At 40.1% G+C, this 25,439-nt stretch overlaps 2 protein-coding genes across 5 annotated transcripts in view; one reads left to right on the top strand and one right to left on the bottom strand.

Moving 5' to 3' along the window:
- LOC109913466 (SON DNA and RNA binding protein) overlaps positions 1–18,166 on the top strand; it is a 44,571-nt gene extending 26,405 nt beyond the window's left edge. For 2 of the 3 annotated variants that reach the window (XM_048603123.1, XM_020512981.2), the window contains 4 exons: positions 10,103–10,250; positions 11,089–11,157; positions 15,881–15,996; positions 17,879–18,166. In XM_048603123.1, the coding sequence (XP_048459080.1) occupies positions 10,103–10,250; positions 11,089–11,157; positions 15,881–15,996; positions 17,879–18,025 (480 nt within the window). In that variant the 3' untranslated portion in view covers positions 18,026–18,166. Of the gene's footprint in view, positions 1–1,588; positions 1,672–3,615; positions 3,736–10,102; positions 10,251–11,088; positions 11,158–15,880; positions 15,997–17,878 lie in introns of those variants that run through there. The other variant, XM_048603124.1, reaches the window with a different exon arrangement.
- Positions 18,167–19,035: 869 nt separating this feature from the next.
- Positions 19,036–25,439, bottom strand: part of LOC109913467 (DNA replication fork stabilization factor DONSON) — a 29,419-nt gene continuing 23,015 nt past the window's right edge. The window contains exon 10 of one of the 2 annotated variants that reach the window (XM_020512982.2): positions 19,036–20,988. In XM_020512982.2, the coding sequence (XP_020368571.2) occupies positions 20,851–20,988 (138 nt within the window). In that variant the 3' untranslated portion in view covers positions 19,036–20,850. The remainder of the gene's footprint in view (positions 20,989–25,439) is intronic. The other variant, XM_048602993.1, reaches the window with a different exon arrangement.

Here is a 25,439-nt window from a genome sequence, read left to right as displayed (position 1 = left end):
GTCACCAGAAAAATAAGAATTAATATAGGTGGGTATTGAAAGCAGCTTAACTTTCAGCCTCCACACTTGGTCCAAGTTTTAATTTGGAAGAGAGCAGGAGAGAAGGGAGTGTACTGTATCTGGCTTATGAACAAACAGTCACCCATTTCTCCTGCAGACACAGACAGACACACACTCTCATTAAGAGACGGACAGCAGATTCCACCTCCTGTCTCTCCTGGGCCCAGGTGAACCACTCCACTAGTTGGACTGTGGTCCTTCAGAGGACTGGCTCCTATGTGTGAGGACAAGGGCCTTCTTTTCCTCCACTTTTTCCATGCTCTGATGGACGTCTCTCCAACAAGCTCAGTGCTGTGGAAACTGAACACCAGTTACCACTTGTTTACCTTCCCACTGTGTGCTGCTTGTCCTATCAGATACGGTTTTCTGCCACATTTCCTTCTGATAGATTCCCTAGTGAGCCTGTCAGTAGCAAATTCAAGTGAGTAACAACTGTCATTAAGCATGGAATTCTGCAGCATCTTTTAAATATCCATCTAGCTATTCTTGTGTATATCTTAGTGAAGGCTGCATTTACTACCTCGGAGAACCACATCGTGGGCTGCGTGTCGGACAAGCCTGATCTTGAGTCATGCCTTTAATACTTCAACACAGCCAGTGAATGAGAGAAGTGCGCTGCAGTTTAATGTGTGTCATGGGTCAGTGAAGGCGTTTTGTAATTGTCTGATCAGACACTTGAAAAAGAATAATCTTCCCATTGGTTACATATTAGCTGACTTCCTGCCATCGTTTCTGAGCACCCTATATAGAATATTCTACTTGGACAGAGCTCATGAGGTGATTCTGTTTTAGTTATTAATGACTTCAACTGCTTTTGCTAAGAGTTAAACTTGTTACAGAGTTTGGCTGGGCTTTGAAGAAGATAACTACCTTCAATGGCAGTGTCCTAAGTATAAAACAACTATTTTCTCCCCAGAATCTGCCTCACTCTGAGAGTTCATAGGCCTGACTGTAACTGAAAAGTTTGGGCTAAACATTTGAACCTAAAGTAAATGTTCATGTTCCCTTGAGCTTTTCACTAACATTTCAAGTGCCTTGTGGCATTTCATTAAGGGTTTGCATATATTTAACGGCATATGCAAGACAAATCCCAGTGTTTCATGACAACTTGTGTACAGACCAGATGCAAGTATGTTGTGGCTAAAATGCCCTGTGTGAAATCCCAAGAACATCAAAGGTTTGGCTAAGAAGCTTTAGGAAGGAAAAATATGAAACTTCAAAGGATCTTTTGGATTTTATATTATTTAATGCTTAGAATACTCATTAATCAGAACCATGTAAGTGTGTAGTTTTACAATATGTACTGACATTTTAAAACGTTCTTGGCCAACCACGTGTTCATACGTAAAAAGAAGCATATTATTTTTAATTGGTGTTGTAAGCTGATTTTGGTGTAAACTAGGAAATACAGCAATTAAAAGGAAAAGTAATACTTCACATTTTGTATATTTTGACTGACACATGGTTGGTATTTCACCACTATAGTCAATCCATGAGAGAAGAAAAAAAAAACTAATGTCTGTTTCAGTTTATGTTCAGTGGTGTATCCAGTTCACAAACAAGAGATGCAGTTATACAAAGAGAATCTAACTGGAGCCTGAACCTAAATTGGTATGAAACTGTTGTTTCATATATCTTTTATTCTATGTATGTTATGAATGCACAATATGTTTTTTGTTCTTCAAACTTCTGAAATTCTGCATGGCTGTTTAATACACTGGGCAATTTTCATGGAATAACTTTTGGAAATTTAGGAACCCTAGAAATAACACTTTCTTATCCGTGTTTTGTCTGCAACAATTTTTATCTCTCTCATGTTACTTTCTCCTTCCTTTGAAATCTATATTTCTTTTAACGGTTTCCCTTTTCCTCATTGCTATATTCTCAATTTGAGCTGCTGTGAAGGTGTGGGCATCAAGTGGCAAGTTTCTTTTCTAGCAGTTTTCTTTGTATTCCTAATCATAAGATTTAGGATCAGAAGTAAGCCATTCAGTTTATTGACACAAAAACAAAGTTGTTGGAAAAGCTCAGCAGGTCTGGCAGCATCTGTGAAGGAAAAAACAGAGTTAATGTTTCGGGTCCGGTGACCCTTCACTAGACCTGAAACGTTAACTCTGTTTTTTCCCTTCACAGATGCTGCCAGACCTGCTAAGCTTTTCCAGAAACTTTGTTTTTGTTCCTGATTTACAGCATCCGCAGTTCTTTCGGTTTTTATTCAGCTCATTGAGTTGTTTTGTTATTTAATGAGATCACGGCTGATCTGATAGTTCTCAACTCCACTTTCCTGCCTTTCCCCCATCGTCCGTCATTCGCTTACTGATTTAACATTGGTCTATCTCAGCCTTGAATATACTTAATGACACAGCCCGTACGGACTCCTGCAGTAAAGAACTCCACAAATTCACTACCCTCTGAGAAAAGAAATTCTACCCCATCTCTGTCTTAAAAGAGATATCTTAGTCAGAGATTATGCACCCTGGTCCTAGACTCTCCCACAAAGGGAAACAACCTTTCCACCTCTTATTATGTGATCCCTCCATAACTGGGATCTGTCTAGTGAATCTTCTCTAGACTGCTTCCAATGCCAGTATATCTTTCCTTAGATAAGGGACTCAAAACTGTTCACAGTATTCCATTTGTAGTCTGATTAGTGCCTTGTATAATTTTAGCAAGATTTCCGTATTTTTATACACTATGCCCTTTGAAATACTGTGTTTGACAAACATTCAGATGATCTCTTGTAAAGAAGGTATGCTCCTCTGAGTGCAACCTCACCCTGTTACTTCAGCACTAGAATCAGAAACAGTACTGTTTTTTGCCATTTTGTACTTTCTCTCACTGAAAGCTGGCAGAACTTATCCAATGATGATAGCTAACTTTTCCTATTATTTAAGAATGAAGTAGAATCATGACCCATGGTTCAGCGCACTGTTCAACCAAGATAGCTATACTTTCTGCTGTCCTCATACTTATATAGTTAACCTCCTTTTAATTTGTTTTCTTCTAGTTCAAAAAGAATCTTAAAATTATGATGTTTTTAGAACAAATGAACAGTTTTCTCTTTTCTTGAAAATGTTTTGCCTTTCTATTATTTGCAATTGCCATTTTATGTCAGCACCAGTTAAATAGCACAACATATGGTGAACCTTAATCATATATCTGATGTATTTAACTGGCTGCTATGTTTTAAGAGTGTCTTTTATGGGGGTGCTTTTTTTGGAGCATTGTTTTCTCTATGACATTTGAATATTTGAGTTCTCTTTATACTATAAAATTTTCTTTTTTCAATACTCAAAGCAATAGATTGAAAGAAGCATGTTTATGGTGTTACATCATATGTCATCAACTATAGTAATGCATTAAATGTATTCCAGTCTGCTGTGATAGAAAATGTGGGAAGAGAACACTTTATAACAAATTATTTGATTAATACCTACCAATTTTCTGTCTAAATTGTATAAAGTTAATAAAGTATCTGACTTGGATTTGTGAACTGAATACACATTGGAGGTACTGAAACAGATGTTGATGATAAAAAATTCTATCATTACAAAGCAGGTACAAAAGCAGGACGGAACCCTGGGCGACTTTGGCTGGGGTTTTTATCATTCTCTGCATGGTTGCCTCTTTCTTTTGTGAGGTTCCTGGAAAAAACAGGGGAAGAAGCAAATGGAAGTAAGTAGAATCCAATCCAGGTTTTTGGGATGAGGCAGTTGGTATACCAGATCCTTAGTTGATTTGAACAACTACATTTAACTGTTTTTGCATGCATTTTAAAATTTATTAAGCAAAAATAGTTTGTTTCAAATATGGGATAACACAGTGCGGAGCTGGGGGAGCACAGCAGGCCAGGCAACGTCAGAGGAGCAGGAAAGCTGACGTTTCGGGTTGGGACCCAGAAATGTCAGCTTTCCTGCTCCTTTGATGCTGCCTGGCCTGCTGTGCTCCTCCAGCTCCACACTGTGTTATCTCTGACTCCAGCATCGGCAGTTATTACTGTCTCTTGTTTCATATATGTTTCTGTTTAGTTGTAATGAAAAGTTGATTACAATTCTTGGATGCAATTTAAACAGCAATTAAAGTTGTAGTTGTTTTAAAACAGTTATAAAGTGAATTAATTCAAGTGCTAATCTACGTAATTTAACTATAATTTTTTTAAATTCAGCCCTGGCTCTTCAGATCTACCATTTAATATTTACATTTGTTGATGATATGGAAATGCTTTAAATTTAAAAATTATGTCCTTCCTAAAACAATTTTGGAGTAACTTAAATTGGTATTGATTTAATTTAACATTTTAATAGGATTTTGAGATTATGCTGTTTCCTGAATTTAAAATGATTCAATAGCCTCATTGTCAATGCTTTTACTACAATATGATTCAGTACCTTGTGCTGCATTTGTGGTATTTGCTCTGACACATTGGGCAGGCTGATTACTCTCTAAACCGAGCCTTGATGGCCTCTGCATGCACACTGAAACCTTCTCCCAATGAGATCCGCATGCTAGCTAAACATCATCATCAGATGTATTAAGCGAAACATGAATGTATTAACTCGACTAATCGTGAAAGCATTTTGCATTTGTTACCTTCTGTTTCCATTAGACTTCCGACACACCTTCTTCATTGTTCTTCAAACTTTTCTGTGTGGTGATCCCAACCAATTATTGGAGGCACCACTTATTTTCAAAAGACAGTGAAAATAGGGTAATCAATGCAAAAATGTTATCAGCATTCAGTAAAAGAAATAAAATGGTAGGAAATCAATGAATAAAGATAAAAACGTGGCGTATGGAAAGAAATTTATTGACGTAAGGTACTGTCTTGGATTTCTTCATCCCATTTGAGCTTTTTAATATAAACTAAGGTACTCTTACTTTTAGTTGTGGACAGTAAATCTGAAAATTCTTTCTTCAATATCATACTTATTCATCAGTTTGCCACTAGAATAAAGCATGCTTTTGTATCTGCTCCTATCTTCATTCTGTACTAGGTCATGCTTGAATTTCACCCACTATTCTATTCACCATCCACAAGGCACAAGTCAGGAGTGTGATGGAATACTCTCAACTTGCCTGGAAGAGTGCAACTTCAACAACACTCAAGTAGCTTGATACCATCCGGTACATAAGTGTCCACTTGATGGACAGCCCTATAGGGTCCAATAATCACTTTCTTCACCACCGATGCCAAGTGGCAAGAGAGTGTGCCATCTCCAAGATGCACTGCAGCAACTCACCAAGGCTCCTTTGACAAAACCTTCCAACCATGTCATCTCTATTAACACCTAGAATGAGAGCAGCAGATTCATGTTGCATCTGCTGGCATGTTGATGAGGATGGGGTCAAGTAGGTTTTTCCCTCTTCTTGGTTTTCTAACCATCTGCAAGCCATTCGTTTGGTGGTGGATGTTGAAATCCCCCACCCAGAATACATTCTGTGCCCTTGCCACCCTCAGTGTTTCCTCCAAGAGTTGTTCAACATGGAGGAGTACTAACTCATCAACCAAAGAACAACAGTACATGGCAGTCAGCAGGAGCCTGTCCTTGCTCATGTTTGTGGCTGTGAGACTTCATGATGTCAGGAGTCAATGCTGAGAACTCCCAGAGTAACTCCCTCCTGACTGTATATCACTGTACTGCCACCCACCTCTGCTTGGCCTGTCAATGGGACAGAACATATCCAGGGATGGTGATGGTAGTGCCAGGGACTTTGTGTATTCACGACTATCAGTAACATGATGGAAGGTGTCATCAACAATGTTATCAAGCAGCACCTGCTCAGCAATAACCTGCTCAGTGATGTCCAGTTTCCTCAAGGGTCACGCAATTCCTGACCTTATTACAACATTGGTTCAAACACTGACAAAAGAGCTGAATTCCTGAGGTGAGGTGAGTATGACAGCCCTTGATATCAAGGCCACATTTGACTGAGTGTGGCATCAGGGAGCCTCAGCAAAATTGAAATCAATGGGAATTGCGATGTAAATCTCCAAGATCTTACCTGGCATGTAGGAAGATGGTTGGGGTTGTTGGAAGTCAGCCTTCTCAGCTCCAGGACATCCCTGCAGGGATACCTCAAGGTAGTATCCTAGGCCCAACTGTCTTCAACTGCTTCATCAATGACCTTCCCTACATCATGAGGTCAGAAATGGGGACGTTCGCCAATGATTGCACAATATGCAGCAACATTCATGGCTCTTCAGATATTGGAATGGTCAATGTCCAAATGCAACAAGAACTGGATAATATCCAGGCTTTGGCTGAAATTGGTAAGTATTATTCAAGCCACATAAATGCCAAGCATCTCCATTAAGAGACAAACTAAGCACCACACCTTGACATTCAATGGCTTTACAATCACTGAATACCTGACTATCAACACTCTGGCGATTATCATTGACCAGAAACTGAACTGGAATCATCATTTTTTTTTTCATTCATTCATGGGATGAGGGCATTATTGGCTAGGCCAGCGTTCATTGCCCATCCATAATTGTCCAGAGGGCAGTTAAGAGTCACATGTAGGCCAGACCAAGTAAGGATGGCAGTTTCTTTCCCTGAAGGACGTTAGTGAACCAAATGCCTTTTTCAGACATTTGACAATGGATTCATGGTCATCATTAGACTATTAATTCCAGATATTTATTGAATTCAGATTCCACTATCTGCCATGGCGGGATTCAAATCTGGGTCTCCAGGACATTACCTGGATCCCTGGATTAACAGTCCTGTGATAATGCCACTGGGCCATTGCTTCCCCCTATAAATAGACTATCCACAAGAGCAGGACAGAGGCTACAAACACTGCAGTAACTAACTCACCACCTGAATCCCCAAAGCTTGGCCACCATATGCAGGCACAAGTCAGGAATGTGATGGAATACTCCCCAGTTGTCTGGATGAGTGCAGCTCCAGCAACATTCAGAAAGCTTGACACTATCCAGGGCAAATCAGCCCAGTTGATTGGCAGCACATCCACCTCTTCAGTCACTTTAATACCAATACTCGCTAGCAGCAATGTGTACTATCTACAAAGATGCACTCTGCAGAAATTCACTAATGATCCTTAGATTGCCACAAGCACTTCCATCTAATGGGACAAGGGCAACAGAACACAGCCACCTGAAATTTCCCCTCTAAGGCACTCACCATCCTGACTAGGAAATATTATTGTCTTTATTTCAGTGTTGCTATTTTCTACCTAAGAGCATTGTGGACTACAGCAGTTCAAGAAGGCAGCTCACTACCAACTTCTCAAGGGCACCTAGTGATGGGCAGTAAATGCTGGCCAGCCAGCAGTACCCATATCCCATGTGTGAATAAGAAAACTACCATCACCTGCAGATTCCTCTCGAAACCACAAGCCATTCTGACTAGATCTAAGCAGCTGGACCTTGGTTATCACTGGGTCAAAATCCTGTAACTCCCTTTTTAACCGCACTCAAAGAACAAAGAAAATTATAGAGATAGTAGGAACTGCAGATGCTGGAGAATCTGAGATAACAAGGTGTAGAGCTGGATGAACACAGCAGGCCAAGCAGCATCAGAGGAGCAGGAAAGCTGACGTTTCGGGCTTAGACCCTTCTTCAGAAATGGGGGAGGGGAAGGAGATTCTGAAATAAATAGAGAGGGAGGCGGATAAAAGATGGGAGCCAGTAAAGGTGAGTGTAGGTGGGGAGTTAGGGACAGGATAGGTCAGTCCAGGGAGGACGGACAGGTCAAGGGGTGGGATGAGGCTAGTAGGTAGGAGATGGGGGTGGGGGTGGGGCTTGAGGTAGGAGGAGGGGATAGGTGGGAGGAAGGACAGGTTAAGGAGGCGGGGACAATCTGGGTTGGTTTTAGGATGCAGTTGGGGGAGGGGAGATTTTGAGGCTTGTGAAGTCCACATTGATACCATTGGGCTGCAGGGTTCCCAAGCGAAATATGAGGTGCTGTTCCTGCAACCTTCGGGTAGCATCGTTGTGGCACTGCAGGAGGCCCAGGATGGACATGTCGCCTAAGGAGTGGGCGGGGGAGTTGAAATGGTTTGCGACTGGGAGGTGCAGTTGTTTGTTGCGAACCGAGCGTAGGTGTTCTGCAAAGCGGTCCCCAAACCTGCAATTAAAGAAAATTACAGCACAGGAACAGGCCCTTTGGCCCTCCAAGCTTGCACCGACATGCTGCCCGTCACAACTAAAACCCCCTACCCTTCCAGGGACCTTATTGCCTCTATTCCCATCCTATTCATGGATTTGTCAAAACATCCTTTAAAAGTCACTATAGTATCTGCTTTCTCTACTTCCACCGACAGCAAGTTCCAGGCATCCACCACCCTCTGTGTAAAAAACCTGCCTCGTACATTACCCTTAAACCTTGCCCCTCGCACTTAAACCTATGGCCCCTAGTAACTGAACTTTAAACCTATGCCCCCTAGTAACACTCACTGTTCTGACTGTGGGTGTCCCTACCATAAGTACTACAGCGGCTTAAGAGGTGGCTTGTTATCACTGTCAGTACAGTTAGGGATAGGCAGTAAATGCTGGCCAAGAGAGTTTTACCCACATTCCCTTGACTGAACGTAAAACAAATTTTTTCTAAGTATTGGTTCAAAAAGTAACTGTGTGCATCAGGAGGGAAGTTCTCCCATGGGCTTGCATTAGTATAGAGGTGCTGGCCTCAGTGGCATTAGCTTCCCTGGTAATGTAATGCACTATGGCAGGACCCTGTTTTGAAAGAGGCTTATGACTGAACATCCTGAGTGTCTCTTGTTTCAAGCAACATGCCACTTCTGACAGAGAAATTCGGATCCTGTGACGTACCTGGGTCCGCAATTACTGTTTGAAATTTTAGGAACTGTATGGATGCTGCCTTCCCAGGGCTGCACCCCCAGGTCACACACAAATAATCTGTCTGCTGATGCCTTGGAAGACCCCATCATCTGCAATTATGGCTCTCACCCCACAGGGCTCGCTTCGCTGGTGCCTATGCCAGCCTGATTTTGAGGCCTGTCTAGAGCTCTACAACTGTTTGGTCTGATTTTTCTCAAAATTGCAGGGCACTCTTCATCTGTCGTCAGGGTGGCTAAATGAATATCAGGGTAGATCCCATGATATATTTCTTTATTTGTTACTTGAATGATTGTGATTTAGTGGAAAAAGTTTATTTATTTAACACTGGGCAGATAAACATGAAATGGAATATTAAATGTGGATAACTTCTCAAGGGATCCTGTCATAACTTTATTGAGTGCCTTGTGTCAAATGCCATTCTTTGTTGTTGTAATGCATGAAGAGTAGCTGCCTTGATAGTCAAACTATTTGAAAAGTTCACCACACAGTCTTTTCCAAAAAAAACATTGAACATGGCAAAGTTTGTACTGCAATACCAGATCTGCCTTTTCAGTAAATTTTCATGACTCCAATTCACATCAGTCTACTACTTTCAACCATTAACATTTAAAAATAATAGCATTTGGCTGCCAGATTCTGTTTCATGTACTAATTGTTACTTCCTTAAAAATGTCTGAAATGTTGTTGAAATATTGGTATTCTGCAGTGCCTGTTGATGTTTTGAAAGGGATGGTTGGGAGATGGAAAAGAAAAAGAGAGGTGATAGTTCAAAGACTGACCTGTGAACTTCCACTTCTGTGTCTGGAAACTTGGTGCAAGGTCAAATCCTTGTAGTTGCCTTGTTGCTATAGTTAGCTTCAACCTTACTTTTCACAATATGCAGGCAGCAGAGATCTAGGTATGTAGCCTTACTAAAGGAATTTTTAAATACATTTCTTTAATCTGCATTTTAAATGTTTGCAGAGCTGACTTTGCAAAGGTTTTTTCATGCATGTGCCCTTTTCCCTAAAACTCTTCATAATTTCTTTAAGCAATGGCTTTTTATTTCTGTTCTGGAATGTTTGATCTATATTTTAAAATACTCTTGAGTATGTATGCATTTCTGAGTTCCACAGATTGTGTTAATTTATCTGACTGATGGATTCGATCTCAAAGGCTAATTATGGCCCCTTGTAAGATTTGTTTTTATTTAGCTTGTCTACTTATAAACAGGACCAGTTCCTGAAGGCTGCACCTTTATCTGGAGGAATGGGAGCACATTTGATGCAGAAAATGGGTTGGAGACAAGGAGAAGGGCTGGGAAAAAACAAAAATGGACCGGTAGAACCCATAGTCGTTGACTTCAAGATTGATCGTAAAGGTAATGATGCTCTTTTATCTTCAGTTTATTCATACAATGGTAAATATAATTGCTTGACAGCAGCAAAACTGATGTGGTGGTCTCACAAACATTGTTAATGTAGAAGTGTAAGCTTTTCATGCAGATTATTAAGGTGAAAGTCAGAAGCATAATAACTTACAAGCCCATTCAGACCAGGTTCTATAAACTTTAACACATCATAGAAATGATACAGGGGTAAATGTCTTTGTCAAAGCAGCTCCGAGAATAGTGCTCTGTGTGCCAAGAGTATGTATTAGAAAAACAGACATGTACAATTCACAATTTCTCATTTATCAAGAAGAATGAACAGAAAATGTATGGGTGGTATAAGGCACATTTTTCAATATGCTTTGCACAGGGAACATTAAAAATGAAAATGTATTCCATTGTGGTCTCCACCACTTTACACTGTTGTTCATTCCTTTACTACATCTTTAGTTTCTTAATCCACGTACAGAAATATGTGCACGCAATGCCACATGCTGTTCCTCTTCAGTGACAAGAGAAGGAAATCACTTTTCTAAGGAACAAACGGAAAACACTGCACTGTCTTTGAAAATCTTATAGATTTTTTCTAATTCTTTGAGGGCAGATGCATTGCCATAATAACTCTAGCTAATGGTAGTGTAACCAGTGATTCAACATGATCATTGCTGTATCGATCTGTTGGTATTATGCATTTTGGGACCTCAAAAATATTAAAATGAACATGACATTCCAGTATTTAAAGTTAGCAGTGTTGAAAGTTAACATTATATCAAAATAAGTTTAGTTCATTTTTTGCACAGATTAATGGCTTCCATTTATGCCATTTTAGGTCTTGTAGCTGAAGGTGAGAAAACGCATAAGAAACCTGCAAACTTTGCTACAATGAAGGATCTGTCAGGTATAAATTCCTATGTGATGTGTAATCCATTACATATTGATGTTTTGTTGATATGAAAACAAAATACTGTGGATAGTAGAAATCTGAAATAAAACAGAAAATGCAGATCTGACCGCGTCTGTGGTGAGCTGTTTAAAGTCGAAGACTTTTCTTCAGCTGACTTGTCATCAACATTCTTCAAGGTTGACCAGAAACTTAACTAGTTTGACTGCATAAGTACTGTGGCTACAAAAGTGATCAGAGTCTCGGAACACTGTGGCACATAAATCACTTCTTGACTCCCCAAAGTCTGTTCTTCATTTTCAACACACAAGTCAGGAGTGTGAGAGGATACTCTCCACTTCCCTGGAAGCTCATCAACTTCAGTTTATTTATTCATAGGATGTGTTGTCACTTTGCAAGGCCAGCATTTCTTGGCAATCTGCAACTGTCCTTGAAAAGGTGGTGATGAGCCACCTTCTTGAATTTATACATTCGTATTCATAGATAAACCCACACTGCTGGTTGGTAGGAATTCCAGGATAGTGATTCAGTGACAATAAAGATATGGCAATATAATTCCGTGTCAGGATGGTGTGTGATATGGATGGTTACTTGCAGCTGCACTGTCCCTTTGTTCTTCTGGGAGATAGTGGTCATGAGTTTGGAAGATAGTGTTGAGGAGACTATTTCCAGGTTAAGTGACAGTTGGTTTCTTCTGACCATTACAGTTTGATGCTCTCCATTGTTGTTCCAAATAGAAAAGGTCAGCAAGAAAATTGCTGAAGCACTTTTCTAGACTTAAACGCTTTTGGAAAATAAGGTTGCTGCCAAACATGGGTGCATTAGTAGACTTTTCTCTTGGCATAGAACATGACTGGAGAGTAAGCAGAGGCTACACACAACAGAACAAGCTGTTAGAAGAGGGAGGAGGAAAAGAGAAAGGGAGTTGGAGCATTGACAATTTGTTTCAGCTCTATTTCATTTGATATCAGGACCTGCACCCTGAATTGAACTCAGCCCCACATCTCCCTCTATTACTGTCACAAGATAAACTATTCAAACTAACTTCATGAATGAAATCATGGTGTAAAGCGTATATAAGACTATAAGAAGTAGGAGTAGAAGTGTGCCAATCAGCCTATTGAGTCTGCTCTGCCATTGAATGAGATTGTGGCTGATCTGATTATACTCAACTCCATTTTCCTGCCTTATTCTTATAACCCTTGATTCCCTTACCAGTTTAAAATCTATCTTATCTTTGTCTTGGATATATGTCTTAACTAACAACTGTTCAGTTTATTCCAGGTGTGGTTTGACTATTGGTCTGTATAGGTTTAGCAAGACTTCTCTATTTTTGATACTCCGTCCCCTTCACTCTTACCTGCTGAACTTCTATGCCAGCATTTTGTGATTCATGCACAGTGAAATTTTCACCTCAGTGAAATCCCTCAGTGTGCAACTTTGTGCCTTGTAGATGATGGCTAAGCTCTGGGGAGACCTTGTCTCTGACCTGCTCTTGTAAGCACTCTATCTATATGGTGAGTCCAGTTCAGTTTCTGGTCAATGGCAACCCTCAGGATATTGATAGTGAAGGTTTCAGTGATGGTAACTCCATTTAATGTCAAGGGGTGGTAGTTAGTTTGTCTCTTATTAGAGATGCTTGGCATTTGTGTGGCATGAATGTTACTTGCTGCTTTTCCAGCCCAAGTCTGGGTCTTGTTGCATTTGAAATGGTGTGCTGATATCTGAGGAGCCACAAACATTGCTGAACGTTGTGCAGTCATCAGCAAAGATCCCCAGTTCTGACATAATGACCTCCTAACCTATTCACTGCTCCACTTTTTGCTTCATGCTTTCCACATGCCTTTGGCTTCTCTAGTGCTCCTACACGATGCTTGTGATCCTAGTGGCTGCAGCAAGGCCTGGGCAAGTCTGCAGACTTCCAATGGTGGGAATGCAACTGGGTCTGCAGGATGCTATTGAGGTCAGAGCTTCAGACTGCAGTATTCTGGCATGGCCACCAGCAGACTGGGATTGGCTGGCTGCATTGGCAAAATGGCTTTGGTAAGAGTGGCTGAGAGAGACAGTAGGTTTGTGTGCCATGCAAGTGCTGCCTTTTGCCAGGGTGTAATTTCTGCAATTCTAGTATTCAGCTGGAGGGCAGATTGCCAGACTGTGTGGGAAGGAGGTGCTGGTTTTTATTCTTTTTGTTTTATCTTCTTTTTTGATGCGTTTTATTCTTTTGTCTCTATATTTTGGGACCCTCAGGTTGATATTACTTTAGCTAACTGGCTACTAATTTAGGAAACAATTAAATAGATACATGGCAGAACAGTGGTGTGTAATAACTACAATGCATTACAGTCCCAACCAAATAAGAACAAAATACTGTGGATGCTGAAAATCTGAAATAAAAATAGAAATGCTGGAAAAAAGGTCTGGCAGCATATGTGAAGGGAAAAACAAAGTTAACATATTAAGCCCAGTATAACTCTTCAGAACTGAAAGGGGCTGGAAAATAGTGGTTTTTATGTTGTTGACAGAAGGGGAGGAAGAGTGAGTAGAACAAATTATGTAAATAGACAAAAGCTGCAAAACAAAGGGACTTGGAGATATTTGTGCAGGAAATACAGAAAGCTAGCACAGAGGTGCAGCAGGTAATCAGGAAGGCTAATAGAATGTTGTATCTTATTTCAAGGGGGTTGGAGTGTGAGTAGGGAAGTCTTACTGCAACTGTATAAGAGGTGCTGGTAAGATCACATCTGGAATACTGAGAACAGTTTTGGTCCCCTTATTTAAGGAAAGAGATCATTTCATTGGAAGCAGTTCAGAGAAGAATCAGTAGGATGATCCCCAGTATGGAGGGATTGTCTTATGAGCAAAGGCTAAACAGACTGGGATTCTCCTCACTGGAGTTTGAAAGAATGTGAGGTGATTTCATTGAACTATATAGGATTCTTAAATGGCTTGACAGGGTAAACGCTCAGAAGATGTTTCTCCTCATGGGAGAGTCCTGGAGCAGATGGCATAGTCTCAGAATTAAAGGGTGGTAATTTAAGACTGAGATGAGGAGGAATTCCTCCTCACAGAGGGTTGAGGGTTTTTGGAACTGCTTGCCAAAGAGAGCTGTGGGGGCAGTGTCCTTTTGTATATTTAAAGTTGGGATAGATTCTTGATCAGTAAGGGAATCAAGAGGAATTGGCAGGGGAAAAGGCAAGAAAGTGAGGTCATGAGGAATGTCAAATCAACCACGGTCCTACTGAATGGTGGAGAAGGCTTGAGGACCCAAAAATGATCCACTCCTATATCTATTTCTTATGGTCCTGTGATATGAAAAGGAGAAAATGGGATGCTATACTGAGAGCAAAGTCTACAAGACACAGTCAGGGTGATGTCAGAAAAGTAGAGGAAATATGTAATGCTCTGGAGTGTGGAACTCACTATTGAGCCCTGAAGACTGTAATGTGCCTATGCAGATAATGAGGTGTTGTTACTCAAGTTTGCGTGGAGCTACATTTAGCAGTGTTTGGATGGAAATGTTATTATTGACACAAGGTGGTTTATTGCAATAGTAAGCACTTGGGAGGTTGGGATCATTCCTCCGGATAGAGTGGAAGTTTTCAACTGTGGTTATGCAGTCTGCATTGGGTGTCTAAAGCTGTGGTGCCTGTGGGTTTTCCAGCTTCAGCTTGTAATTTGTGAACTGGAGTCTGAACTGCAGATGATGTAGAGCATCTGGATAATCTAGTGAGATTTACCTGAACAGTTTATTCTGGGAGGCAGTCACACTCCTGTGCCTGCAACTCAGGCAGATGTGGGGGTACAGCATCTTTTGATAGAGGAACCTCAACTATTGACTTTGATCAGTAGCTACCAGGTATATGCAACCTGGGTGAATGAGCAAACTAACCAAGCCACTTTAATGCAGGATGCCCTTCAAAACAGGGTGGGGGAGGGATGTATGTAAAGGAATGTGGTAGTGAAAGGGGACAGCATAGTCAAAATGCTGTTCCCTGCAGCCATGGCCAAGAATTCCAAAGGCTATGTTGCCTGCCTGCCTGGGAAAGGACATCTCGCAACTGGAGACAAACCTGGAATGGTGGGGGGCTATCTGGTTGTTGTGGAACCAATGGCATAGGTAGAACAGGGAATGATGTTCCACTAAGAGAGTTTGAGGAGTTAGGGTCCAAATTAAAATGAAAAATCTCAATGTGATCATCTCTACAATGTTCAGGCATTGTCACATAATTGGCAAAGGTCAAACAGATGATATGTGGTTTGGTGGTGTGGGATGAAGGCTTTTCAATTCCTAGGCCACTGGTGCTATGGGGCACAGGGATCTGTTCGTGTTCTGAAGCAGGGTCATTGGGCTTGCTTTAACAATGTTCAGAAGATACAATTTTGAACCCATTGTGTATGTGTGCAGTAAATGATCGACACATGAAACACTGGCTATCGGCAGCACAAAAGTTGACTTACTGCCTGCATTTCTTTGAACGCAGTGTAGGTTAATCTTACCTTGTGATTCCTGCCCAGTTTAGCCTCTAACTATTTGAAATTTAATGTGAAATTGTTATATTGCATTAGTCTATTTTAGAATAATTCAATGGTCCTTTTGTGGCACAGTGGCTGTGTCCCTGCCTCTGAGCAAGGAGGCCTGGGTTCAAGTCCTACTGGATCCAGAAAGTTAAGAAAATAACTGGACTGATTCAATGCCATTCTTTTGTTGTGTATTCCATAGGAAAACATCCTGTTTCTGCATTGATGGAAATTTGTAACAAGAGAAAATGGCCACCACCTGATTTTCTGATGGTCCATGACAGTGGTCCTGATCATTGCAAACATTTTTTGTTTAAGGTGAGCAAATATAATGTTAAAATTCTCATTTAAGTATTAAGATTTTTTCCTCTATTTTTCTCTGTAGTTAAAATTCATGATCAAACCTAACCCTATTGCAAAAATACAGTGTGGAGAATTTCTGAAGAAGGGTCCTAACCTGAAATGTCAGCTTTCCTGCTCCTCTGATGCTGCCTGGCCAGCTGTGTTCCTCCAGTTTCACACTGTGTTATCTCTGACTCCAGAATCGGCAGTTCTTACTACCCCTATTGCAAATAGATGCTTTTAAAAATTACCACACATAAGACATTCTCACCTGTAATTAGAATACATCCAGGTTACTAATTTATGAAGATCTTGGCATCAGTATGTCTTTAAATTACAGAACTTTTGCACATTGTGGGCATAACACCTGCTAAAACCAAAGCAGAGTAAAATGGAACACAATGACTTTAATACTCAAGCTATAATTAGTTGTTTGGTGGTACAGACATGATTCGTTGAAGCTTTTCATCTTGCACCCATCAAGACATATTACAATACCGGTTCAAGGGGAATCACCAACATTTTACATTGCACGGGCAGAGAATACTGAGTGGTTGGGAAGTGGAAGAAGTTTTGCCATGGAGAATGTACACCATTAATGCTGATTAAACAAAGCTTGGCAGGTAACTGTCAATGTTTAAATCAGGTCAGAAATCACACGACATTAGATTATAGTCCAACAGGTTTATTTGAAAACACAAGCTTTTGGAGCCTCAGTCCTAACACCTGAATAAGGACTGAGGCTCTGAAAGTTTGTTTTCAAATAAACCAGTTGGACTATAACTGGTGTTGTGTGATTTCTGATCTTGTCCACCCCAGTCCAAAACCAGCACCTCCACATTGAAGTTTAAATGAGGCAGTGGTAATTTGAGTGGTCAAGGCATTGTTGAATTCAAGTAGGAAGTATATACACATGTTTTGCCTTCAAAGAACAAAGCATTAGTGTGCACTAATGTCGCTTCCAATATAGGCAAGCCCCACTGACAATTGTAAATTGGTTGTCAGCAATCACGATTAGGATTATTAAGTAAACATTGTCCAATTGCCAAATCTAATGTTGGGTGATTGCATACAGTCAGTAGCCTTTTCTGAACATTATTCTCTTCATGCCGTATAAACGTTGGTATTCTCTATACTTGAATTTGTGAAATATCCTGTTAAATGCAAGATGAAAAGCTTTGATAAAATGTGTATTTTTTTCATCAATTCTAAAGCTGTAATGTTGAAATTCTGGGATGGTAATGGGAATTGAATGTCCTGAGAATCACAAAAGCAGTGCCTCCTCATGTGGAGGATGACTGCCACACATCTTGGATAAGAAAGTTACAGTAAGTTCAACTGAAACTATTTTCAAATAGATGTTGTTAATTTCCTAAATTTGGAGTGCAGTAGAATAGAAATAAAATTGAGATTTGTTTAATTCTAGTGCAGCTTAAGCTTTGTAAAACTAAATATTAATGGAAGGACTCTAGGTTTGTTAGCAAGCTATAAATTATTTATGACGTGAGCCCAGCCATCTTGTTATAAAGCAAATTTAGATAATAAATCAGGAACAGGGAAATGATTGAAAATTATCCTTCTGAAAACTTGTGTACATTAGCAATTTTATGGCTAGCAGCCTGGCTTCTGCTCTGCTAGATATCTGTGTATATAACTGCAGATGAGGTTCATACTCTCAATGCATACTTTTCATCAGGTGAGCAACTGCCTAATTTGATTTGGCCAAGTGCATACATCTTTGCAAATCAAAATCCATGACTTAAATTTGGATCAAAAGTTTTAAAAATAAATTGAACTGAAATATTTGCAACAATATCTACTTTAAGACATTCTAATTTATAGTATGTGTTTGTGACAGGTGATGATCAATGGCACAGAGTACAAACCCAGCCTACCTAGTCCTAACAAGAAGCATGCCAAGGCCTCAGCTGCCACCATTGCGCTGCAGGCCATGGGGCTTGTTCCAAAAGATGGTGGTACTTCCGCCTCAGATGATGCTACATAAATTATCTGCCATTAAATTGTTTAATTGTGTAAATAAAAATGTTTTAAGTTAGCTATTATACAATTTACTCTTTTTACAAAAGTGATTAATTCCCATTGTACATTTGTAAGTACCCATCTTCAATAAAGCAATTTGTGGTTCTTTCAGTAGTCCAGTTTTACATAAAATAGATGGCAATGTTTAGAATTCAGACTTTGCCAAGCAGTCTGAACTGCAATTTTTAACAGGGATTCTCCTATTTTTTGAAACATAGGGACAAGATTAGGCCAAAAAAGCTAGAACATAGGTGAAGTATGTCTATCTGCCCTGGTTAAATAACTCCTACCACAAACAAAAAATCCTTGCATCACATTTTTTGAAATTAAATTAATCTAGCCCCAGTTTTTTGGGAGACTGGTCCCAAATTTAAACCATATTTTCTGTGGAGTTTCTGTTGCACGTGTCAAACTTACTGTCTGGAAGTGTGCTGTGAATTAACTTTACAGTTTTCTTGGTGCAAACATCTTGATTTTGGTCCACATCACGAGAGGAAGGAATCAACATGTATATGTGGTAGCTAATCAATCAAGGTACACAAAGGAATGTGACTGCAAATGCTATGGTATCTGAATGGTAGTAGAATGGATTTGTCAAGGCAAATCATGGATGAGCTAGTATCCAGAAAGTAGCAGGCTATGCTCACTTTGATATTTCATCTTACTGGAGTACTTGCATTGTATTTATTCCATTGGACCCAAGTTCATAAAATTACTAACATTGCTGGAGCAGGGTATGAATTGAATTTTGAAAATGTAAGCTTAATTTATGGATGCGTTTGCTGTTGTTGACTCAATAACTTTGAGGAAACACCACAGGGGAGCCCAATATAATTGTCCAGAAATATCCAAGTGACAAATGGAGCTCAATTTTTCCAGAAAAAAAATTACTTTTGATGCATCAATTCAACCATATTGCAAATGAATAGTGCAATAGTTTGTGTGGCAGGTGAGTTTCAGGAAAAAACCAACAAATTTTAGTAGTGAATATAATTCTTTATAAACAATATACTTAAGCAATTATAAAGGCAGTATCTCCAAAAGTGCATTTAATATCTTTAATTTGTCCAAAATACTTGGTTTTCAATTAAAACCTACTTGTTCTTATCAATAAGAGCTTCTTCACAAAAACATGCCTGGCAATAGTTTTACATTTATTTGAACAGTCTAAGTAATTACAGCAAACCTTTTATTAACTGGCACTCGTGGGACCAGGAATGTGCCAGTTGATCAAAAGGTTGACAAAGTAGAAACATATTGTAGGTGGTCTACACACCACTATTTATAGCATAAATCACAAATAATTAAAATTTGCTTTATATAAAACTTAAATAAAGAGCCTTCTCTCTTGCACCATCAGCTGACTATTCTGACATTGCGGAGATTGTGATAATACTGTAAGCTTCCAGTATTTCAGGCATAAAACCTTTTTGCTGGTTGATCAAGAGTACCAGTTAAAACTTAAGTTTGCTGTGCTAATGTTTTAGATTTGCAATTGTTTGCTGCAGATATCTTCTGCTTGTGAATCCACTTGATCACCGACTTCACAAAAGTAGACTGCTGTTTTCCACAAACTGAAATGTCTTTATCTGCATCATTATTGTTTACAGGTTAAATCAAACATTTAACCTTGACCACAGTGACGTGCATACAGGAAAGTGAGAAAATGTTTGCAGTCTTATCACAGGCTGAAACAACTCCCCTTTACAGTTAAAACAAAAATGAGTAAAATGACATACAATGATCAGATTTACATGGTTTAAAAATAGGTTGTTCTTGTAGTTATTCTCCAATAGGCCATGCAAAAGCCAACATAGGGCTACAAGGTTTATCCTTTGTTCAAAAAGAGTGTTTATACAACAACCAATAAGTTTTAAAAAAAAAAAAAATCATATTTGAACAGGTGAATATCCAAATGAACAATGGAGTGATTGACGTAGACATTGCATTTCCTTATTTGTCTATTATTTGACTAAACAGGGATGTTTAAACAAAAAAGCTGAATGATTAAAATTATATATTTTTATCCTGTCAAAAAGATGAATAAAACAACTGTCTGCAGAACCTCATGCAAACAGATAACAGACTATTTTGTGAAGTTAGACATTGATATGAAACAAAATTTTTACAATTCAATCACACATCCATAATCAATCAGGTTGGAGTTAACTTGACAAGATTAATCAATAGTTGAATATTTAATACCAGTGAACCTGAAGGCTATTATAGTTTACTGTCAATGACCTAAAATTAAATAAAGGAAATTGAGATTCTGGACACAAATTCACAGATATTGATAATATGGATTTACTCTATGTAAAACAAAAACTAAAATTCCATTTTGTTAAACAACCACTCTGCCTCTTAAAGACAGTAGTTGTCAACCCACTTAATGATGCCACACCTTTTCCAAAGAGTACAGTTAGTTAGTCTACTGGACTGAGATCTGACAGGACAGATCTCATGTGGTGCCTTTTCAATTAAAATCAAAGGAGGCATTTCAACTATCAGTTTGAGACAAACATAATATTAAAAATATGAAAGCATTTAATAAATGCATTTCAAAATAAACTCATTATAATGTAGCCAATTTAAATGTAAAATACTACATTAAGGACAGGCCAAGAATGTGGTCACTCAATACTGTTTGTTGGTCCCTCATTGCTTTAGTTGGCTTTCACAGATAAAACTCATCTGTACGTAAGACTTGCAATTGTATACTGCTTAACACAGAATAAAAGCATCTAGTGACAGACCAATCACGGCTACCATTAAAATTGCTGGCAGAGTTTACAGTTTCCAGCTATATCTGTAGTCGTTCATTTCTAGATGCTTCAAAGAGGATTTTCCAAATGTTGGCTTCTGCATCAGTTGATTCAGTGTTTCAGGATGTAGACCACTATTGCGTAATTCATCTGAAGATAGGTCCTGTGAAAATCAAAGGATCAGAACATCCCAAACTGCTTTATAACAGCACGTGAATAGCGAAGAATTCAAACTATTGTCTGTATACTAAACACAGAAAATTGTATTTTGCACCTTTGATAGGTGGCAAACAATCAGTACCAAGTAATCAACTGAACATAAGCCCTTTACCTCAATTGTAAATGCTGAAAAGACACACTTATTATAACTTAAGCATTTTGTCTTGGCCTCATCAGAAGGAGCACAAGACTGAAAGAGTGCTGATTAGTTAGCAAGTCAGTACTGAATCTCCAAGGCAACATCTTGTTCAAGGGACAGGAACTTCATATTAAAAAAAAAAGTAAGGTTTGTAAATATTCCATGTATTGGCAGAGAATGAGTCCTTGTGTAGGAATGAATGTTACTTCTAGTCAACACAATTGAGCCACATTACAAGCTGGATTGATTATCTAAAATTGGTTGTTAGTGTAGCTATTAACACATTCAGGATTTTTCTGCAAGTGCCACTTAGTCACAATCACATCTACCTCCACCCACATTTTGTATGTTTATCACAACTTTTATCAATGATCCTTGCTGTTTATTTTTTGTATTAGAATAAAAGGATAGTATTTGCATTTCTACAGCACCAGTTTGAGATGAAGTCAAACCTCACATGTTTCACTTACACTCAATGAGACATATCTTCATATGCGGGGATCTGCTTAAATGGAAACAACAAAAAAGCATTCAAATTTTGGGCTCTCTTATTTAAAACATCACCTGGAAGTTCTTGAAGATTTGTAGCCTGGGTTATGGATGAAGTTGTTGGCTTGCTCACTGTACAGACATTTTGTCACCATGCTAGGTAACATCATCAGTACGGCCTCCAATGAAGCGATGTTGTTCTACTCCGCTTGGTATTTATATGATCCAGTCTGTTAAATTGGGTTGTGTCATTTCCGATTCTGCTCTGCGTGGGTTTGTATATGGGGTCTAATTCCACGTTTGTTGATTGCATTACGGGTTGAAAACCAGGCCTGTAGGAATTCCAGTGCGTGTCTGTGGTTGGCTTGAGCTAGGATGGTCACCTTGTGTCTGTTAAATTGATGGCCTTCATTGTCCGAGTGCACCGAGATGAGGGAAAGTTCAAACTTGTTTTATTGATGGGTTTGAATGTGGGGTCTAATTCCACGTTTGATGAATGCATTACGGGTTGAAAACCAGGCCTCTAGGAATACCAGTGCATGTCTGTGGTTGGCTTTGAGCTAGGATGGTCACGTTGTCCCATGAAGCTGCAAAAATGCTGTCCCTCAAGTTCCCATGTATTCTTTCCCCTCTTACCTTAAATTGATGCCCGCTAGTCCTCCATTCCCCAACCCAGGGAAAAACAGAGTGCATTCACCCTATCCATGACCTTATACACGTCTATAAGATCCTCCCTCAGTCTCCTATGCTCTAGAGAAAAATGTCCTAGCTCGTCCAACCTCTCCCTTTAACTCATTCCCTGAGTTCTGGCAGCATCTTTGTAAATTTCTTCTGCACTCTTTGCAGTTTAATAACATCTTTCCTATAGCAAGGTGACCAAAACTGGACACAAGACTCCAAGTGCGGCCTCACCAACGTCCTGTACGACTGCAACATAACTTCCCAACTTCTACACTCAATGCCCCGACTGATGAAGGCCAGTGTACCAAAAGCCTTCTTCACTGCCCTGTCTACTTGTGACTCTACTTTCAGAGAACTGTGCTCCTGAACTCCAAGGTCCCTCTGTTGTATTGCACTCCTTAAGGCCCCACCATTTACCAGGAAATTCCTACCTTGATTTGACATTCCAAAATGCAAGAGCTCACGCTTTTTATATTAAACTCCATTTGCCATTTCTCAGCCCACTTCCCCAGATGATCAAGATCCTGCTGCAATTTCTGATAACCATCCTCACTGTCCACAATACCGCCTATGTTAGTGTCATCCACAAACTTACTAATCATGCCTTGTACATTGATATAGATAACAATGATTTGGATGACAAAGAGCAATGGGGCCGGCACACTACTAGTCACAGGCCTCTAGTCTGACAAACATCCTTTCACTATTATTCTCTGCTTCCTACCATCAAGCCAGTTATGTATCCAGTTTGCCAGCTCTCCCTGGATTATATGTGGTCTAACCTTCCACAGCAGCCTACCATGTGGTACCTTATCAAAGGCCTTACTGAAATCCATATAGACTATGTCTATCGCCCTGCCCTCAGCCACCTTCCTGGTCACTTCATCAAAGAACTCTAACAAATTTGTGAGGCATGACATCCCACACACAAAGCATGCTGACTACTCCTAATCAAACCCTGTCTTTCCAAATGCATGTATATCTTATGCCTCAGAATCTTCTCAAGTAACTTACCTACCACAGATGTTAGGCTTACTGGTCTGTAATTCCTAGGTTTCTTGTTGCAGCCCTTCTGGAACAAGGGCATAACATTTGCTACCTTCCAGTCTTCCGGGACCTCACCTGTGGTCAATGATGATGCAAATACATCAACCAGGGCCCCCGCAATTTCTTCTCTAGCCCCTTGCAGGGTTCCTGGATATATCTGGCCAGAGCCAGGAGATTTATCCACCTTCATACATTCTAATATGTCCAACACCACCTCCACTGTGGTATGGACTGTCCCTAAGATATCGCCACTAACTTTCCCAAGTCTTCATGTCTTTCTCGCTGGTAAACACAGAGAAATATTCACTGAGGACCTCAACCATCTCCTGCGGTTCCGTACATGCACATCCATTTTGCTCCTTGAAGGGCCCAATTCTCTCTAGTTATTCATTTTCCTTTAATATACTTAAAGAATCTCTTTGGATTCACCCTAATCTTCTCAGCCAAGTCTATCTCGTGTCCTCTTTTTTGCCCCCCTGATTTCCTTCTTCAATAAACTCCTGCATCGCCTATATATCCTCCATGGATTTCCTTGATCCCAGCTGCCTGTACCTGACCCATGCTGGCTCCTTTTTTCTGTTTAAAGCCTCAATATCTCTTGTCATCCAGGGTTCCCTACTCCTGTCAACCTTGCCCTTCACCCTCACAGGAACACAGACCTTGAGCTCTAGCTATCACACTTAAAAGCCTCCCACTTACTGGAGGTCTCTTTGCCCGCAAACAAACTATTCCAATTAACCCCTGTAAGCTCCTGGCTAATTCCATCAAAATTTGCCTTGCCCCAATTTAGAACTTGAACCTGTGGATCAGTTTTGTCCATCTCCACAACTATTTTAAAATTAATAGAACTACGGTCACTGGTTCCCAAAGTGCTCCTCCACTGTCACCTCAGTCACCTGTCCAGCTCTATTTCCCAAAAGTAGGTTGAGTTTTGCTCCTTTCCAAGTAGGGCCCTCTATCTACTGCTTCAGGAAATTTTCCTGAACACTTAGATTCCACCCTATCCAAGCCCTTAACACTATTGCAGTCACAGTTTACGTTAGGAAAATTAAAATCCCCCACTATGACAACCCTATTGCTCCTGCAAATCTTCCGAATATTCCTACATATTTGTTCCTCTAATTTCCATTGACTGAGGGCCTATAGTACAATACCAATAACGTCAGCATCCCATTCTTGTTTCTTAGCTCCACCCACAAAGCCTCACTAGGTGATCCCTCAGTTATTTCATCTGACTACTGCTGTGATACTCCCCTTAATCAAAAATGCAACAGCCCCTCCCCTCTTTCCACCATCTCTGTCCCACCTAAAGCACCTGCACCCTGGCACATTAAGCTGCCAGTCCTGACCGTCCCTTATCCATGTTTCTGTAATGGCTATAATATCCCAGTCCCACATACCTATCCACCCAGATTTCATTGGCCTTACCGGTCAGCCCTCTTGCATTGAAATAGATGCAACTTAATCCAACAGGCATTCCTCGCTGCCTGTCGTGTTCTGGCCTGATGTCTCTTCATCTTGCTATTTCTGATTACTGGATCTTCTTCCAGCCTTGCACTTGCCTCCCTGTTGAGGACCCTAGCCCCTGCCATCTAGTTTAAACCCTCCCTTGCAGCACTAGCAAATCTGCCTGTCAGGATATTGGTTCCTCTCTAGTTCGGGTGCAACCCGCCCCTCTTGAACAGGTCACCTCTGCCCCAGAAAAGATCCCAATGATCCAGGAACCTGAATCCCTGTCCCCTGCACCAATTATTTAGCCAAGTCTTCCCGAAGACTTGTAGAAGATACATTTCGCTAAACTCACAGGATCATTACTACTGATTAGAATAAGCTGCTTAAACAAATATCATTGCAATGGCTGTCTTACAGCCACTGCAGGATGGCAGTCATGGAGAAACAACCATCAAAATGAATCCAACTACTGTAACAATTCTCTCCTGTTCCTAAAGCAGCCAGTTATACTGTTCCCATCTTATAAATACTGACAGTGGGGAGAACTTCAATGCTCTTCTTCATTTTTTACATGCTGCCAAGAGGGT

Source organism: Rhincodon typus, chromosome 11, assembly GCF_021869965.1.
Source record: "Rhincodon typus isolate 14 chromosome 11, sRhiTyp1.1, whole genome shotgun sequence".
NCBI lineage: Eukaryota > Metazoa > Chordata > Chondrichthyes > Orectolobiformes > Rhincodontidae > Rhincodon > Rhincodon typus.
Note: the sequence above shows the minus strand (reverse complement) of the source record. Positions and strands in the feature narration are given on the sequence as shown.